Source organism: Camellia sinensis, chromosome 9, assembly GCF_055761805.1.
Source record: "Camellia sinensis isolate YWXY chromosome 9, ASM5576180v1, whole genome shotgun sequence".
NCBI lineage: Eukaryota > Viridiplantae > Streptophyta > Magnoliopsida > Ericales > Theaceae > Camellia > Camellia sinensis.
Window position 1 is genome coordinate 71,728,264 of NC_138969.1, and position 18,380 is coordinate 71,746,643.

Sequence of the window (18,380 nt, forward strand, 5' to 3'; positions counted from 1 at the left end):
TGAGAAATTCGATCAATCCGCGACTGACTCAGCCCATTCGACCAAGTGAAAGTCCCCCCTTGAAGAGGCAAATCAATCAAGTGCATCTCATCAACAAAGGAACAAAAAGACCGCATCCACTGCAACCCCTTATTGCTCCCCACCTTTTCACCCGGCCACCGCACCATATTAAAATCACCCCCCATGCACCAAGGCTCTGACCAACGGAAAGCCACATTTTCTAACTCAACCAAGAACTCACCTCGGTCTGCAATCCGCACCGGACCATATACCCCAGTCAACACCCATCGAAACTGATCCTCCACACACCGAAACAAACAAGACAGAAAAACTGCCCACCTCCTCCTCCTCCTCCTCCTTCATAATGACCCTAGAATCCCAACAAAAAAGTATCCCTGCTGCAGTACCATAGCTGGCAAATGGAACCATTCCACAAACCGTCCTCCCCAAATATCACGTACCACCGCCTCCCCTAACACATCCGTCTTTGTCTCATGTAAACACACCACATCAGCTTGCGCACTACGCAAAGCTTCTTTTACTACCAACCTTTTGTCCCTATCATTCAAACCCCGCACGTTCCAAGAAAGAATTTTTAATCTCATTTCAACATAAGTGGTCCCCCATGAGGTCTCTGAGAAGAACTACCCACCTTTGACCCTCCATGGTCATAATTAATGGAACATGCAAGATTCTTAAGCTCTCGATTCCCTTTCTGACTGGTGTCCGCTGATTTGACCCCTTCTTTACTAGGAGTCCCTTTCTGCCATGATTCCTCCACCACTGAGAATAAACGCAACGCTTCCTCCTCATGCCCTCCAAAAGACGAGCCTAATAATCGACTAACCTCACTGATTCGTTCCAACACCCACTCCGAAACAGCCTCATCCGAAGGTGCCCCATTTCTCCCTAACTCGGCACCACTGTGAGATAGATACAGAGTCGGACCGTGAAAGATCCCCTGTGAACCAACCTCCACACTCAGTGGCTGTATCACCATCAGCAACAAATGGTTCAGGCCTATGAAGCACGGATACTCCGAAATGGCCCCCGTACGCGTATTGGATATGTATCGGATACGGATACGAGCCCGATACGGCGGGATACGTATCAGATACGGCAAAAAAGTAGCTTTTTTTTTTATTTTTTTAATTTCGAATACGTTTGGGATATGCGAGGATACTTTCGGGATACAGTCGAGATATTTTCGGGACACGACGGGGCAAAAAAATAATTTTAAAAAATTACAATGGGGGTCAAAGTATAAAATAACAAAAGTAAGTAAAAAAAAAGAAACAAATCAACCAAACCTTACCTAGTCGCGACAGCAACAGCAAAGAAGGAGAGGAGTCGTCGTCGTCTCTATCAACCAACCAGCAGCTCGTCGAACAGAAGCTCGTCGATCGATCAGGTTCGTCCCTCTCTCTCTCCCTTTCACTCCCTCTCTCTCTCCTTCTCGCTCGATCTCACTCTCTCTTTATCCCTCTCCCGCTCGCTCGATCTCTCTGGTCTGGATGGACATATCTCGCTCAATCTGACTCTCTCTCTCTCTCTCTCTCTCGGTCGATCTCTCCCTCTCCCTCTATTTCTCACTCTCCCTTTCGACCTCTGTAGACTTAGACTGTAATGAACCTGTTTTGGCCCCATTTGATATACATTATTATTATTATTTTTATTTTTTATAAGTATACTCTGTAACCTTTTGGCCCATTTGATATCATATATATACCTTTTGGCCCATTTGATATCATATATATACCTTTTGGCCCATTTGGCCCATTTGATATCATATTTTTTATTATTAGCTTTTATATTTATAAAATTTTTGATTATTAGTTTAAAAGAATTAAAATAAGTTGTAAATGTGTTTAGTTATGAAAAAAGTTGAACCTATTTGGCTAAATAAATTGCCACATTTTTTTTTTTGTGCAAAAAATATAAAAAAGTCCTAAAAAGTTATAATTAAAATAAATATGTCACTTTATTTGTTCATACATATTTAAGGATTTCAATTATGCTAAAAAATACTCACATAATGTAGTTCAAAAAAATACATTGTCTTTTATTTTTATGTATGTTACATTACTAAAAATTGTAAAAATAATATATTTTATGAACGTATCCCCGCCGTACCCGTATCCTAGTTTTTCAAATTTTGTCGTATCGCCGTATCTGTATCGTATTGTACCTGTATCCGTATCCGTGCTTCCTAGGTTCAGGCCTTTCTCAGTATCAAAAGCAACCTGATTAGCCCACAGCTCCCAGCCGAATGTCACAGCCTCCTCTCCAAAGGAGTCCGACCGAAAGTTACACTCATCAGCCTCTAGAGGATACCCAGATTCAGGCGCATCCCTACTCTCCTCATGACGCTCCACTAACTGAAGACCCGAAGTCAGCACCTCCTCCTTCATCTGATGCGCAACCCCTGAAACTGTGGTCAAACTCCCCGATTTCTTCGACGATCTAGTCCCAGGCCTTGGCACCAACCCATCGGACTGCAAATTCGATGGCCCAGCTTCTTTTGCTGTCAATTCGTCACCTATCAAAGTTGTCGGCAACCGACGACCCATTGTCTCCAACACACAGGCATGCGGGTTCGCCACCGACAGATCCAAACCCATATCATGATGCAAAGTTGCGAAGACCCGTCGCACAGGGGGATCCAGCTCCTAACCCGTTTGTTTAAAGACTGACCTAATGGACCCATGAAGCCCAGCCTCCGAATGAGCCTTGGCCTTCAAAAAATTACCCAAATGGGCCCCCTTCCCCACTGGCCTCTTGGAAGACCCAGCTTGGGCCGTAACATTATATTTCACTGGGCCCAAGCCCATAGTTTGACTAGCCTGGGGCTGTATTACAGAAGTTATACGTCGCCCCAGATACACCGTACGTGGACTACCCCCTTTTGTGCCCCCAAATCTCGGAACAGTTGGACGATCCCCTGTTCTCCGCCATATTCGTCGATCACACTGCGCCAAATCTGCACCTTCCTTTTCGATCGCACTCCCACGCCACGACGCCGTCATCTGGGAAGCAAATTCCACCTCCGGCCCTATCTCTGACCAAACAAGCAAAGAAAAACGCCAAGAGCCCCACCAGACTGAAATTCGTGTCGAAAGCCCTTCGGACAACCCTCGAACCTTCAAACAAACACAACCCAGGAGGTCCATCGTCTTATCCACCGCAAAAAAGCCACCACACTTGTTCCCAATGGCTCGATACGTTGAAACTCCATGAAGATGAATTGGTAAGCCCAGGACTTGAATCCAGTGACCATTTGCCAACAGTGGCGATTTGCGTTGGCCGCAGCAAGCAGTAGGTGACCACCAGTCCAAGAAAAGATCACGCCCATCAAAAGTCCACTCCTGTTGCAACACCGACGCTGCAGCTCGCCGCGAGGGGAAAACAAACAAGAAATATTGGCTTCCAACGCTCGACACCTCCACCTTCCCCGATCCCGATGCTCTCCACCAACGATGCACCCAGTCAGTAACAGCAGAAATCCCTAAACCCTTTTCACCTTCCTCACCCACCCTGCCCACCAAGGCCCTATCAAGCAACCGAAGCCAAAGCCCCTCTCCAGCACCTGTAACCACCACATCATCAGGCTCATTGGACAGACAGTCGACCAGCCGCGCACGGGGCACTTCCTCTGGTACCACCGTACGCTTCAACACCTTTTTAGCCTTAGCCCACCCATCCCCAAAGGCAAAAGCCCTCAATAACCAGGGCAAGCCCCTCCCAACCATCCCCAAACCTGGAATCTAGAATGAAAATCTGCTCCTGCTTGCTCCCTGTCGTGGCCACAATTTGCACCAACGAACCACCATTCTCCTCCCCCCAAACCCAGACTGCCACTGTCCTACATCCTCCAATAAGTCTTCCTAGATAGGCCAAAAGGCCAACATCACGGGACGCCTTACGGAGCTTCGCGACAAACCAAACCACTTCAAAACCCACCAGGATGAGTGCCCTCCGAAGACCTTGCCCGCGCTCCACAATGGACAACCGGCATCACCCAATCCGATCCTCAATCTCTTCGAGTTCAAAAAAAACGACCCCCTAAGAATAGAATTCTCTGGCGAGGGCCACCATCCTGCTCTCCGGCAAGGGCCACCATCTAGTTAACTTTTCACGCAACAGAAGAATATGGATTCAGGCATACCTTTCAGGTAAACAAATCACACGACAAATCTAGATTGATTGATGAATCACGAACTCTTAGAATCTTCTTCTTCACTCTACAAGTGACGGAGTAGCACTACTAGAGCTCTACCCACACAACTCACAGTACAAAGGCTATATTGTATTTCTATGGAAAGAGAACAAGAGTGAGAGTTTCTGTATTTTTTTCCTTGTAAAAGGGTTACTGCTGCTATGATCCTTCTTCTTGGGGTCTTTATGTTTCTCGTCATGTTGTCTTCTTAGAACATATTCCCTTCTTTTCCATCCCATCTACATCGGCTTCTGTTTCTCGGTTTGATCTTATTTATCTTGATCCCTTTTCTGACGATATTTCTTTTGATTTGTATATCCGTAACCTCTCTCCTTCTGATCTTCCCTCTCCGTCTTCCTCTCCTCCGTTCTCTCCTAATGTTCCTTCTCCTCCTCCTCTTCCTCTAATTCATACTTGCATTCGTTGGACAAAGAGCGACATATCTACAGGTACCACTACTCTCCTTCCTACCATTGAGGACCCATCGACTGCTTGTGATGAGGCTCTTGCTGATTCTCGCTATCCTCAAAGAAAGAGTAAGTGTCCTGATCAGTTTGGTGTCTCTTATTCTTGTTATTCTTCTAAATTCTATTCTTTTTTGGCTTCTAGTCACTCTATTTCTGAGCCTACCTCCTATAAGGAGGCTGTTTCTAATCCTCTTTAGCAGCAGGCTATGAATGAGGAGCTTTCTGTATTCCATGTTACTGGCACTTAGCATCTTGTTCTTTTTCCTTCTAGTCCGCATGTTGTGGGTTGTCACTGGGTTTTTAAAATTAAAACCAAGGCTGATGGTTCCATTGAGCGGGTATATGGCCCGTTTAGTTGCTAAAGGGTTTTCTCAGGAATATGGAATCGATTATGAGGAGACATTTGCTCATGTTGCCAAGATAACCTCTCTTTAAACTTTGATTGTTGTTATGGCTATTCGCCACTGGTCCCTTTCCCAAATGGATGTCAAGAATGTTTTCTTGAATGGTGATCTGACTAAAAAGATCTATATGGCTCCTCCTCCTAGGCTTCCCCATCCTTATGGCTCTGTATGTAAACTGCGTAAAGCGTTATATGGCCTCAAACAGGCACCTTGTGCTTGGTTCGAGAAATTTGCTACTGTTGTATCTACTTTAGGTTTTCACACTAGTGATCATGATTCAGCTCTCTTTCTTCGCTCTACCTCTGTTGGTCAGATTATTCTTCTTTTGTATGTTGATGACATGATCATCACTAGTGATGATCTTGATGGCATTTATGCTCTCAAAGGTCACCTTAGTCATCATTTTGAGATGAAGGATCTTAGTCCTCTTCGGTATTTCTCAGGGATTGAGGTAGCTTCTTCTCCTAAAGGCTATCTTCTCTCTTAGTTCAAATATGCCTTGGAGGTCATTTAGCTTGCTATGTTGACTGATACTCGCACTGTTGACACTTCACTTGTGCTTAATGTGCATTATACTTCAACTGATGGGATTCCTCTGTCTGATCCTACTTTGTATTGTGTTCTTGTTGGCAACCTTGTCTATTTTGTTATTACTCGACCTAATATTGCCTATGTTGTCCATATTGTTAATCAGTTTGTTACATCTCCTACTACGGTTCATTGGGCTGCAGTTCTTTGTATTTTGCGGTAACTCCGTGGGTCTCCGCATCAGAGTTTATTTTTCTCCTTTACCTCGTCATTAGATCTCCGTCCCTATACTGATGCTGATTGGGCTAGTGATGCTATGGATCGTAAGTCCACTACAGGTGTTTGTGTGTTTTTGGGTACTTCCCTTATCTCTTAGAAGAGTAAGAAGCAAACAGTTGTTTCTCATTCTTCTGCTAAGGCTGAGTATCGTGCTATGGCTACTACTACTGCTGAAATTGTTAGGTTGCGATGATTACTAGTTCATTTTGGCATTTCACTTTCTGCTTCTACTCCTATATATTGTGATAATCATAGTACCATCCAGATTGCTCGTAACTCTGTCTTTCATGAGATGATCAAGCATATTAAGATTGATTGTCATTTTGTGCCTCATCATCTTCAGCTTCGTACTTTGTCCTTATCGTTTGTGCCATCTACTATGCAGTTGGTTGACTTTTTCACCAAGTCTCATACGACTTTGCATTTTCGTTTTCTGCCTAACAAACTCTCGATGCTTCCTAAAATCACATCATCAGTTTTTTTTTTTTTTTGGGGGGGGGGGGGGGGGGGGCGTTAAGCATATATATTTGATATTATTATTTACTATTAAGGGTAGTTTAGTCTTTGGCGCTTTTAGGGTTTGTTTAGCTTAGATATATATATCTCACTTTGTATCCTTTATTTTCTATGCTCAATAAACAGTTGTTATTTTCTTCTAAACTTGTTTATCAACATTAATTGCCATATGAAACTCCCACTCCCAGTAACCCATACACAGATCCAGAATATCTTATTTATTTAATTTTACCCCAGTCAAAGATGTCCAATTGTATGGCGGCAATGGGTTTTCACTTGGAGATTATGACTAGTTGAGGCAACAGATCTTTTCAACTTCAAATTTGATGAGCTTTGAAGGATAGATAGGCAAAGTGACGAGAACTTCCATATTCAATTCGAAAATTTGAATAGATCAAGATGACAATTCTGAGCTAATTCTTAGATAATAGAGCTACTATCTCATTAATTAACATGATAAAGATGCATAAAAATAAATCTTACAGAGATGCCTCCAAAAGTGCTCTTTCCTCTTCTGGTTCAAGTATGTTCTCCCTGAAGGTGGAATCAGATCTCTCTGCTGAGGCCAACTTAGAGAGAAGCCATTGCATGCACCCCGGGATAGGGCTGAGTGTTGCAAATGTCTTGAGTGAAAAAAAAAAAAAAACAAATTACAAGCTGTCAGAAAGAAATGCCAAAAGAAACAACAGAAATGATAACTAAACCATTATAACCTGACAAATTTTGCTGACCTGCTGTTAGCAGTCCTTTTGGCCATATATACATACATAAATTATACAGACGGAAATTTAAACAATATCGTATCAAAATTTTCCAATGATAGTATGAAGCTACTTATAAATTGTGCTGCTTTACATATCACATATGTGATGTATCATTTTTACATAGAATTGTTTGCTTAACAAGGCAGCATATGTTGGAACTGGAAGCAATGTTGCAGATTGCAATCCTTTCAATAAAACAGTAACATGGGAAATTTCCGTTAAGGGAAAGGACAGCTATTCCAAGGGCAACAAACAATGGAAAGCAGCAAAAAAAAATTCCACTAAATTGTTTCTTGAAAAACCATGACACTAAATTGTTGATTGCTTTGAATTAGAATAAGGACAGCTATTCCAAGGGCAACATACAATTGGAAAGCAGCCAAAAAAAAATTCCACTAAATTGTTTCTTGAAAGACCATGACACTAAATCGTTGATTGCTTTGAATTAGAATAAGAGTCATGAGACAAAGAGCTAATACTTCATATTCAGACATCACTAGAAATTTGAGATTCATTGCAAATAGGGAAACTCTATAATGTGTCCCTAAAAGGGCCGCATCGTAAGAAAGTTACATTTTTTTGTGGTGAAAGTTACAAAGGTTTGTGGTGTGTTATTCCAATTTGTGGAAAAAGTTACAAATGGCGAATTTATGATGTACAAAGTGAAAGTTACGAAGGTTTGTGGTGAAAGTTACAAAGGTCTGTGGTGTGCTAATTTTTGTGGTGAGAAAAGTTATGCCATTTTGTGGTTTATGTTACAAATTTTTGTAGCGGTGTTATGAAGGACATACCATATGCAACCTTTAAGGGGTGTACATAGTAGTAGCATCTCCCTTGGAAACAATGCTCATAGTTCTGGGAAATATAGGCCTTGTTTGGTTTAACTCTCAAAACACAATTTTTAAAAAAAGTTTACAAAATTTTGTTTGGTTAGATATTTTTTGAAATTTTTTCCAAAATCACTCTCTCCCTCTCTCTTACACATCAATCAATCACTTTTTCTCTCTCCTCTCTCCTTCTCAATCACTTTTTCTCTCACACATCTACCCAACTACAACAAAATGTCAAATTATCCCAAACTCCAAAACTATTTTCAAAATATATAACCAAACAAGCTAAACAAATTTCAAAACTCTCTCTCCAAAAATTTTTTAAAAAATTTATCTCAAAACACAAACCAAACACACTCATAGCTTCCACCAGGCTGAAAATCCAATATTAGCAAGAATTGATTATAATAAATAATAGAACAGTTTAAACCTCCTTTTCATAGCAAAGACTTAATTTAAATGTTAGTGTGGCTAATTAAAAATAAAATAAATATAGAAACACTTACAGAAATATTTGGCATCTCTTTTTTAACCACATCAATCACACGTTTAATAAGGAACTTTCCAAGGTTGACACCTTTCAAGCCAGGCTGCAAAAAGTAAAAAAGTTATGCAAATTAGGCACATGAAAGCAAATTGCTATAAATAAATAAATAAAAAGTTTATTGTTTGATTTTTACTATCCAACAACATGCCAATAGCCAACCTTACCTGAGTTGATGATATAGAGTAAAACAACGCACAAGTTGCCTCACATTCAGGTATTGGGGGATCATCCCACAAAACTTCCTGATATTGTGTAAGAGTATTTGTTAGCATATAAGTTAACCCTGAAATTTAAAATGATAAAATGTTTTAACCTGTATTGTCTGAGCCACATCCTTCATAAGTGCAACTTCAATAAAGATTAGTGGTTCACCTGAAAAAGAAAAATAATAATACAGACCCAATGAACTAGTTGGAAACATGCAGCAAGGAAGACTGGACAATTGAGACATATTTCTTCAAAAAGGAATTCCAACCCCACGAAAATATATGTTTGCATATTCAACAACAATCACACTACCAAATACGATAAGACTACCATTAACATTTGATCAAATCTCTGTAAACTGAAAAACATCCAGCCGGCAAGCAGAATTTTTCCACCTATGGACACCTATCACTCTAGGTATTACACTATGCGACAAGGTGGTTTCAGTCAATGATTTAGGATCTCAACATAGTTACAAACAGGTTTAATCTTCCCTATATTTGCATATTCAATAACATTTACACTGCTAAGTATGATAAACCTAACATCAACATTTGATCAAACTTTGGTTTCAGTTAATGATTTAGGATCACAATATGATCTTTTTGTGGTCCTGCCCACTAAAAGAAGCTTTGACATAGTTGCAAACATGTTTAATCTTCACTATGCGATGTTCATCTCTGCTATGACCAATGCACAACTCACATGTGATAATCCAAACCTCTGAATCTGGTTAACAAAGTATTATCAAAATTTAGTGAATAGATTCTTCGTTATTTGACAATATGTTTCAATGAAGCCCACAATTCAGTATAAGGTTGTGATTTGGATTATCAATCTCTTTGAGATATATTAAGACAAATTGAAAAAACTGAGGTAGAATGGACAATAAGACACTTTAAAAATGGCATAGAGGCCAGCAATAATAGCTACATTGACTACCATACTCCCCAGCAGTTGAAAAAGGAATGCTAACCAGGTATTGCTGAATGTAAATATCCAAAACAACGACGGCCAACTCCCAACCTTCTTTTAAGATCTATAAGATTGCTGATTGGATGCACAGCCTATGCACAAGATGATTTTGAAATTACATAAAAACCAAATCATGCACGTGTTAAAACGGTAATCAAACAGGAAGGAGAAACTTACTTCAAATGCCACAATTTTTTCCAACAAAGAAGCAGGATCATCCCATGTAATTTGATGAAGCTCCAGACAAGCAGGACTAAGCCATGTAATAAGCTTCTCTTTTAAGTAGGAATCTAGTGCTCGCAAAGATGCAATACTTTCCTCCCTGCATGTTTAGAAGGAATCCCTTCATAAGAACTCCCACTTCCCTTGTATGTTTGCCATTATTAGAACTTTATTTGTCAACATCACATTAATTGTCCAAGATAATTATTACTACACTGAGAAGTTACCACAACTTTCTTATGCCATAAGATAAAATCCACCAAGAACGGAAGCAGGGAAATATGTTTCAACCATCAATCTATTCTTCTTGTCCTATCTTACAAATTTGCATCAAATAAACTGTCCAAGATACTAAGAAAGAAGTCATCGCAACTGTGATATGTCGTTGAATTTTCATCAAGAGAAGGCACCACCAATGCGACTAGAAAAATATATTTCAACCATCAATTTTTATATTTCAGAAAGAGAAAGAACATATAGTACAAAAATTGATGCAAATGTCTCTGTTACTTCGTCATATTAGAATTGGAAGAACCTAAAATGAGATCTCTAGTTGCACACCTTCTAAGCAACCACCAGGGCCTAACTCCCTACTATCAATGGCCTTTCTAGCCTCAAAACCTCAGTTTACCAGCATCAGATACTTCTGAAAGAACAGCCTTTCCTATGTTAGGCACTGACACTTTAAGCATGCTATGGGATTCATGTCAAAGACATTTAGATGTTTTCATTTCATGATTTTAAAAGCAAAATTTGTAATTTTGGACACCATGTCAACGTTTCTTGGAAAACACCCTGGCACTTGACCAACAAGTTTTAGATGACAAAATACAATTTCTATTTGTATGGGAAAAGAGCCGGTAAAACTATAACAATACAATTTCTGTTTTCATAGGAAAAGAAATATTACTTTTTGCATAGAACTTTAAAGGAAGAAATTTTTTAGCATAGTTTGCGCATATTTAAAAGCGTGACATGCATGAAGAAATTTGGAGTAAGGCAAGAGAGGAGTAAACACAACAGTTGGTTTGTATCTGTGTACATACAAATATTTATCCTTTTTTTCTGCAGGGAAATAGAAGACCTTCTCTAAGAGTAGTAAAGAAAAACATATAAAAATTAAAAAGGCATTCTGTTAAACGTGCTGTTATGTACTTTTGGAGGACAATCACACCTTAAATAAAGCTTCTTGTACATGGTATCTAGGTACTTTAATTACATTACAACGCAAGTTCATTTCTAATAGAACTTAATATCTTCTAACACTAGGCCAATAATATTGTATGAACCAATATCACCAAGAACATAAATCGTTCCAGTACAAGAAATGAGAACACAAAAGGAAATGTTGCAAGCCATATGCTCTAGAATGTGGTACGATGATAGTAGACTTAAGTATTAGAATGTATTAAAGTACTTCTAAATGTGAGAGCAATTTTTTGTTAACCATTAAACATCCAATGAAACATAGTCTATTATTCCTCCAATTAATCATATAAAAACACATTTGTTGAACCCTTATGGCCATTTTTTACCATTTGTCCTTCTAAAAATCCATTTCTCTATATTTTAATTCATTATAATTGAATTTTTCTCTCCAAAGGAAAATGTCAAGGAACTAAATAGGAAAAAACTTTGGATCTCTTGGGCTCATTAAATTCACTAATTTGAAACGGAAGTGTTTCCGATACTTAAAACCCTAGGGTATTGGTGTGTCCTGGTCCGAACAATCTAGATTTGCCAAAAGAGCCCAAAGTTGTTGATAGTCTATCAACAATGAGCGAGCCACAACCGATGCTCAACCATCCATTTCAAAATTTCTAATCAAGCCAGTGGTTTACATATAATGGTATATCTCATTGCCATTCCTGTGTCATGTCCACATCCCATGCCAATGTCCAATGAAATATGTCTTCCAATACCTCTTTTCTTGCTCGTACATACAACTAACTTTTAAACCTCAAAAACTTTATAGTGTTTCTGCTTCACTAATTTCTTTCATTTAAAAGAAATTGATGGAGATTAAGTTACAAGCTAGCTTGCCTAAATTTTGTCCCCTAGGGCCCTAACCTCATCCACAAATGCATCACTTCATAATAGAATGTATTTCTTGGCATACTAATTTGCTTTAGCTTCCAGTAAAGTTATGAACTAAAAATGATGAGGGCGAGCATGAATTAACACGAGTACTACAATTAGAATTTCCCATCTTTACCTTCACCTACTCCACTACACACTCCACTTCACCTACCTCTACTCCACTACACACTCCACTTCACCTAACCCACTATCACCTCCACTACACCTACTACCACATTTTCTTCTATATATAGATTGTATAGGAATTGTAATTAATGCATCTTGTAATCTATCAATCAAGACATCAATCAATAATACATAAATTCTTACATGGTATCAGAGCAAGGTTAAGAATTTAATATTTTTTCGCTTCACCGGCGGGCGGCAACCTCGCCTTGGCCGCCCGCCGGACCTCAACCTAGTCCGCTAGAATTGTCTACTACATACCTACCTCCTCATCATATCTTCATAACATCTCATTCTCTCTCGGCATCATAGTAGCCGTGATACTGCTCATACTTCTGGACAGCGGAGAGAACATCGTCTTTCTCGATCTTTCCGCCGACGCCGGTGGCGAGATCCAAGGCTCCGGCTTTCGACATCACTCTCCCCAAATAGTCCATAGCAGCTTCTCCACCGGAAAGATACTCCTAACAGCAGCGGAAAAAAGGTGTTTCCCTCAGCCAAACAAGGCTCAATAGCTGTGGTCCTCATCAAAATACGTGTAATTGCTACTCCTGAACTTGGTTTCCCTATCCTTGCTAACAAGCTTCTCAAATGCTTCCGGACCATGTTCTTCTATGTACTTCTCAGCAGCAGTTAGAATGTCATCTGGCTTACTGAAGATGTCCTTCTTCCTTGGGACATACTAGACGTTAACAGTCTGCTGTGGGTTAAGAAAGAAAGGCCTCAAATAATGCTCATAAACATATGCAGCACCACTGATACTCTTTATGATGGTGGATATTTCAATGCCATTACAACACAGCACCTTGAAATTTATTTTATTTTATTTTCTTATCTCTCTTTCTGACCATTACAACACAGCACCAGCACACTTGTTCCCACCTTTCATCATGGTCTCCACTTTCTTTTTCTTTTTTTATATTTATTTTAATCCATCTTTTTTGAAAACAAAACCAATATCACTTTTTTTAATTCCTTAATTTATTTTAATAACATGAGTGGCCTCTCTTTTCCACCATCTCCCTCTTTTTCTACACAATATTTTTGTACCACCGCCCACTCCATGATTTCCATATTAATATTATTATTATTATTATTATTATTATTATTATTATTTTCACAAAAAAAAAAAAAAAAAAAAAAAAAAATCATTCCAGTTGATTTTTCTGCCTTACCACACCTACCATTCGAGTTTGCCAAACACACTTATTTTATTCATGTCAGGATCAACCCCGATCATAATTTTACACGAAAAAAAAAAAAAAAAAAAAAAAAAAAAAAAAAAAAACCACCATAACACACCCAACACCCACAGTGGGATTTTTCTTCTCTACTCTGCTGCAGATCTCTTCTTCTTTCCTCCGTCCTGGGCGGCCCTTGACGGTGCTGCCTCCGTGTTTCCTACGCCGCCGAGCACGTTCACTCCTCCATACTCCTCCACTGCAGCATACGGCGGACCTCCAAATCGGAACATCACAGTGGCCTTCCGCTTCAGCTCCTTATTTTCTGCTTTCAGCACACTTATCTCTGCTCGCGCATCCTTATACATGCGTTGGAGCAGAGCCAGCTGGGAATTTAAATGCTGCACCTCATTTGTCCTACTCTGCAGCCGGTTCGACAAATTTGTGACCGCCGTCATGGTTTCCACGCATGACTTCAGAGTATACTGATTAGCCTCAATATCAGTTTGCACCGCCATTTTTTGCTCCACCGACCGCATCGGAAAGTTCAATGGAGCAAAACCAGAGGTGTTTGGTTGAGGTTCACTGGCCACCGCACCAGTTATTTCTCTTGTGGGCTCGTTCAGTTCTGGAAAGAGCGTGAGCAGGTTCTGGGTAGCTGGACGGGAAGAAGAGGCCATGTTTTTGGGTTGCTAAGTGTTTCAGCGAAATAGCAATTTCAGACTGGTAATGTTCGGAAGGGTTGGTGACAGAATGGCAACAAAGTGTTCCACAGTTTCTCTCTCCGCAGAGGCAGAGTTTTTTCAGCGAAGGGTTGGTTTCAGAGGTTTCAGAATGGTATGCCTCAGCCTCAGCCTTCGTCATGGTTAAATAGCCGAGGCAGCCACGCGTATCGCGCGCCTCTTGCCGCCCGACAAACTGGCACGCCTTTTCATGGCACATCTTTTGACAAAGTGGACACGCCTTTTGATGGCACGCCTTTTGATGAATTGGGCACGCCTTTTGATGGCACGCCTTTTGACAAAATTGGGCACACCTTTTGAGGGTGCAACTTTTTAAGAGTCCGACAAGACTCTGTAAACTGTCCCGACATTGATTCCGGTTAGCTCCTTTATGGGTCCGACAAGACTCTGTAAACTGTCCCGACATTGATTCCGGTTAGCTCCTTTATGGATCCGACAAGACTCTGTAAACTGTCCCGACATTGATTCCGGTTAGTTTCTACAAGGGTCCAGCAAGACTCCGTAAACTGTCACAACATTGTCTTCTACAACGGTCCGACATGACCCCATAAACTGTCTTCTACATCGGTCTGACACCACCATACAGTGTCCTCTACAACGTTATGACACCCCATACAGTGTCTTCACCAACGGTCTGACACGACCATACAGTGTCTCCTATCCTTTTTTATTTTTATGTATTTTCTTGTTTTGTTACTCTCTCCAAACTCAAGTTGGTTAGTTTCTCTCCTCCTTGAGTTTGCGGGGGGCTGTTAGAATTTCCCATCTTTACCTTCACCTACTCCACTACACACTCCACTTCACCTACCTCTACTCCACTACACACTCCACTTCACCTAACCCACTATCACCTCCACTACACCTACTACCACATTTTCTTCTATATATAGATTGTATAGGAATTGTAATTAATGCATCTTGTAATCTATCAATCAAGACATCAATCAATAATACATAAATTCTTACATTAACCTATAGACAAGGGGCCACAGCTTTATTTGATTGTGTTCAACTGTGCTTTCAGAAACATCCCTGCCTACAAGTTTGGAGAGGAAAGGGCTGTGCGCTTTAGGAAAGAACCACATACAATTACTATCAACAGTCAGATAAATTTTAAAATACAAAAAAAATAAAGGCCTTGTTTGGTTTGTCTCTTGAGAAACAATTTTTAAGAAAAAATTTCAAAAATTTGTTTGGTAGAAAATTTTTGAAAAAGAAAAACCAAAATCACTTTTCTCTCCACTACACATCAATCAATCATTTTTTCTCTCTCCTTTCTCCTTCTCTTACATACTACACAGCAATCAATCACTTTTTCTCTCACACCTATCTATTCAACTACAAAAAAAATTAAATCATCTCAAACTCCAAAACTATTTTCAAAACATACAACCAAACAAATTTTCAAACTTTGTAAACTCTTTCCAAAAAATTATTTTTCAAAATTGTTTCACAAATACAAACCAAACATGGCGAGAGTTCACACATTGTACCTATTAGTTACGATAATTCAATAGACAAACCCCAACTAACATGCATCACAATTTTTTTTTTGAAGTAAAAATGATCTTGACAAAAAAAATATTCTGAGACATTAAAAGTTCCAACATGCCAAAGATTGCTTTAGGATAGTGGAACTTGTCACAGCTGTCAAGCTACAATGGTTAGATAGTTAAATCCATCAAAAGTATTACTCCCATGTCTCTGTAATTTTTATTTAAGAAACAGTTCAACTATAAAATAGATCAATTAAAATGAAAATATATTATGGATGATAACCTTACTCAAGAATAGATAGAGTATCCGCTCGAATAATGGACAAGAACTTCAACCCTCCAGGGTGTGTGTTGAGACGTTCAAATAAAACTTCATACATTGGCTTTAGAGCATGTCTCAAATTCCTCTCAACCCTGTAGAAAGCAGCAAGCCGGCCTTCCTCTTCATGGCTAGTAGGTTCAGCTTTGTCACCTAAAACTAAAAACATTCAGAAAAAATCCCTTGCATTTTGTACAAAATTTATATACAAAAATTTTATATAGAATGATGTGGCTCATTTATAGTCATTCATTGGTAGTCAAAAAGCCCACCATTATGGGTCACAATTGCATAAATGCCATTGCCACATCATTTTGTATGACTTTTTTTGTATGAAAATTCTGTATGTTTAGCATTTTCTCAACATATATATGGTTTCAAGTATCAAAACCAAACTCACCTTGGGGTATCTCAAGCCCAAGATATTGCCTAATCAACTCGTGAAGTTGTGCCCTATTAAGATCATATTCTCTAGCAAGTATAAGGAGCAATTTTCGGCGGTTTTCGCTTGAAAGGCTAAAATAACCCTACATTATCAAATGGATTACTATTACTGACAAAGTAGCAGAAACTAACATGAGCTCACACATTAGCAATAATTTACCTCTGAGAAATCATTTAGTACGACATCTAGAACTTCCGTTTTGTTCATTGATATGGCTGAGTTCATCGACTCTCTCACAACTTCAAATTCTCTGTAATGCACTTGTTGGTATGAACATAAACATTAAAACATGGAAATGCAATATTCTGAACAATTAATGCTTAGTCATAGCATATTATATAGATATATGTATATATATATAGAGAGAGAGAGAGAATAACCTCTCAGTGTTGATTTTCAGAGCAGATGATTTGTTTCCTTCCCCAGGAGAAAGCTGCAATTGATTAATCTTGTTCTGTTGAAATAAATTCAGAAACTTACAATCAATACACAAATTATATTTAAAGCTGAATTTGCTTCATTTTATTATGCATATCTATTCTATTATATAAATCGTACACCTCATTTGGTGTGAACATTGTCGCCTAATTTTCTTTTTTTTTTTTCAAGAATGCTCTTCAAATCTATTAATCCAATAAATGCCACATCCAATAAATATATATAGGTTTTCTTATTCATCAAACCACCCTCAATCATCAAATTATCCAAAAAATTTAAATGCAAAATAACAAATGCATTTGCACCCACCACTAATATATATATATATATATATATTCTATTATCTATCTATCTATCTATTTATTCTATTATACATGTAAAGGCCTATTGACACTTTGTGTTACATAATTTTATTCCCAAATTACCTTTGTGTGATTAAGAATTGAAGCACAAGTTTTCTGAAACTACCCACTCAATCTATAATGACCAATTTTAACCCACAATGGAAATTTTAAGTGGGTGTGTACAACCTCTAGTATAGATATATGCATACACACATATATAGGCAGACCATGTTTATAGTTCTATGAGAGTTCCTAACTTTAGAGCTGAAAATTACTATCAATGGTATTTAATTAACCTCTTCGGAAGACGAAATCATTGTAGATTGTTCTGAGTGGATCAAGTAATATTCGAAATCAATTAAACAAATAGCAGAGGTGTGTGTGTGTGTGTGTAGAGAGAGAGTACATACAGTTGCAGATACAGATGGAGATGAAGAAGAAGGGGAGAGAGGTCTCATCTTGGTTCTCATCAAAATGGCCAAACCTTTCTTGTTCATATTTGGGGTGTGAATTGGGTTTGGGGGGGATATAGACCGGTCATCAATGATTCGGTTTATACATCTTTTTCGTATCAGACAACTATGTACCCGATTTGTTCGATGTCCGTGTCACCCCGAAGAGGTTCTCGTTTTGGTTCTCATCAAAATCTAACCATGTACAAGTCGCCGGATTCTCATTTTGGTTCTCCTTCGATTTGTTATACGTTCAAACATAACTTTTACGTTCTGTTTGGTTGGCGATTTAGGCCTCGTTTGGGAACAGGCTAATTTAATAATTTTTTGGCTATTTGGTTAAAAATGTAGGTAAAAAAAACTTGTATGTTTGGGATGACTTTTTGGCTAATTACGAAAAGATGTGCAAAAAGTAGAGAGAAAAGAGAATCTTTGACTTTTTGGTATGGGTTGTTGGCTTTTTGGCTAATTTAGTAACTTTTTGACTAATTGGCTAAAATAGCCTCTTGCCAAACGAGGCCTTAGGTGCTTGCGGATTTAGAGAGATATTTGAAAAGGAAAAAAAAAAATGCGTGAAATTATGTGAAATATAAGTATATTTTTTTTATATTTTTTTTATTTTTTTTATTTTTTTTTTTCAAATCCCTTCTCAAATTCCTAACGAAACACATAGGTGGTTAAGGGTTGGTTTGAGATGTTTTAAAAAAGTACACTTTTTGACTTATTGGATTATATGAGTTGG

The 18,380-nt window shown here is 38.8% G+C and overlaps 1 protein-coding gene across 3 annotated transcripts in view; it reads right to left on the minus strand.

Moving 5' to 3' along the window:
- Window positions 1-17,933, minus strand: part of LOC114258817 (malonyl-CoA decarboxylase family protein) — a 35,110-nt gene extending 17,177 nt beyond the window's left edge. For all 3 annotated transcript variants that reach the window (XM_082887077.1, XM_082887076.1, XM_082887078.1), the window contains exons 1-11: window positions 17,597-17,933; window positions 16,785-16,858; window positions 16,564-16,654; window positions 16,360-16,486; window positions 15,929-16,112; window positions 9,911-10,055; window positions 9,735-9,825; window positions 8,865-8,923; window positions 8,716-8,793; window positions 8,511-8,594; window positions 6,894-7,033 (exon numbers count right to left, since the gene is read on the minus strand). In XM_082887077.1, coding sequence (XP_082743203.1) covers window positions 6,894-7,033; window positions 8,511-8,594; window positions 8,716-8,793; window positions 8,865-8,923; window positions 9,735-9,825; window positions 9,911-10,055; window positions 15,929-16,112; window positions 16,360-16,486; window positions 16,564-16,654; window positions 16,785-16,858; window positions 17,597-17,683 — 1,160 coding nt within the window. In that variant the 5' untranslated portion in view covers window positions 17,684-17,933. The remainder of the gene's footprint in view (window positions 1-6,893; window positions 7,034-8,510; window positions 8,595-8,715; window positions 8,794-8,864; window positions 8,924-9,734; window positions 9,826-9,910; window positions 10,056-15,928; window positions 16,113-16,359; window positions 16,487-16,563; window positions 16,655-16,784; window positions 16,859-17,596) is intronic.
- Window positions 17,934-18,380: the final 447 nt, after the last annotated feature.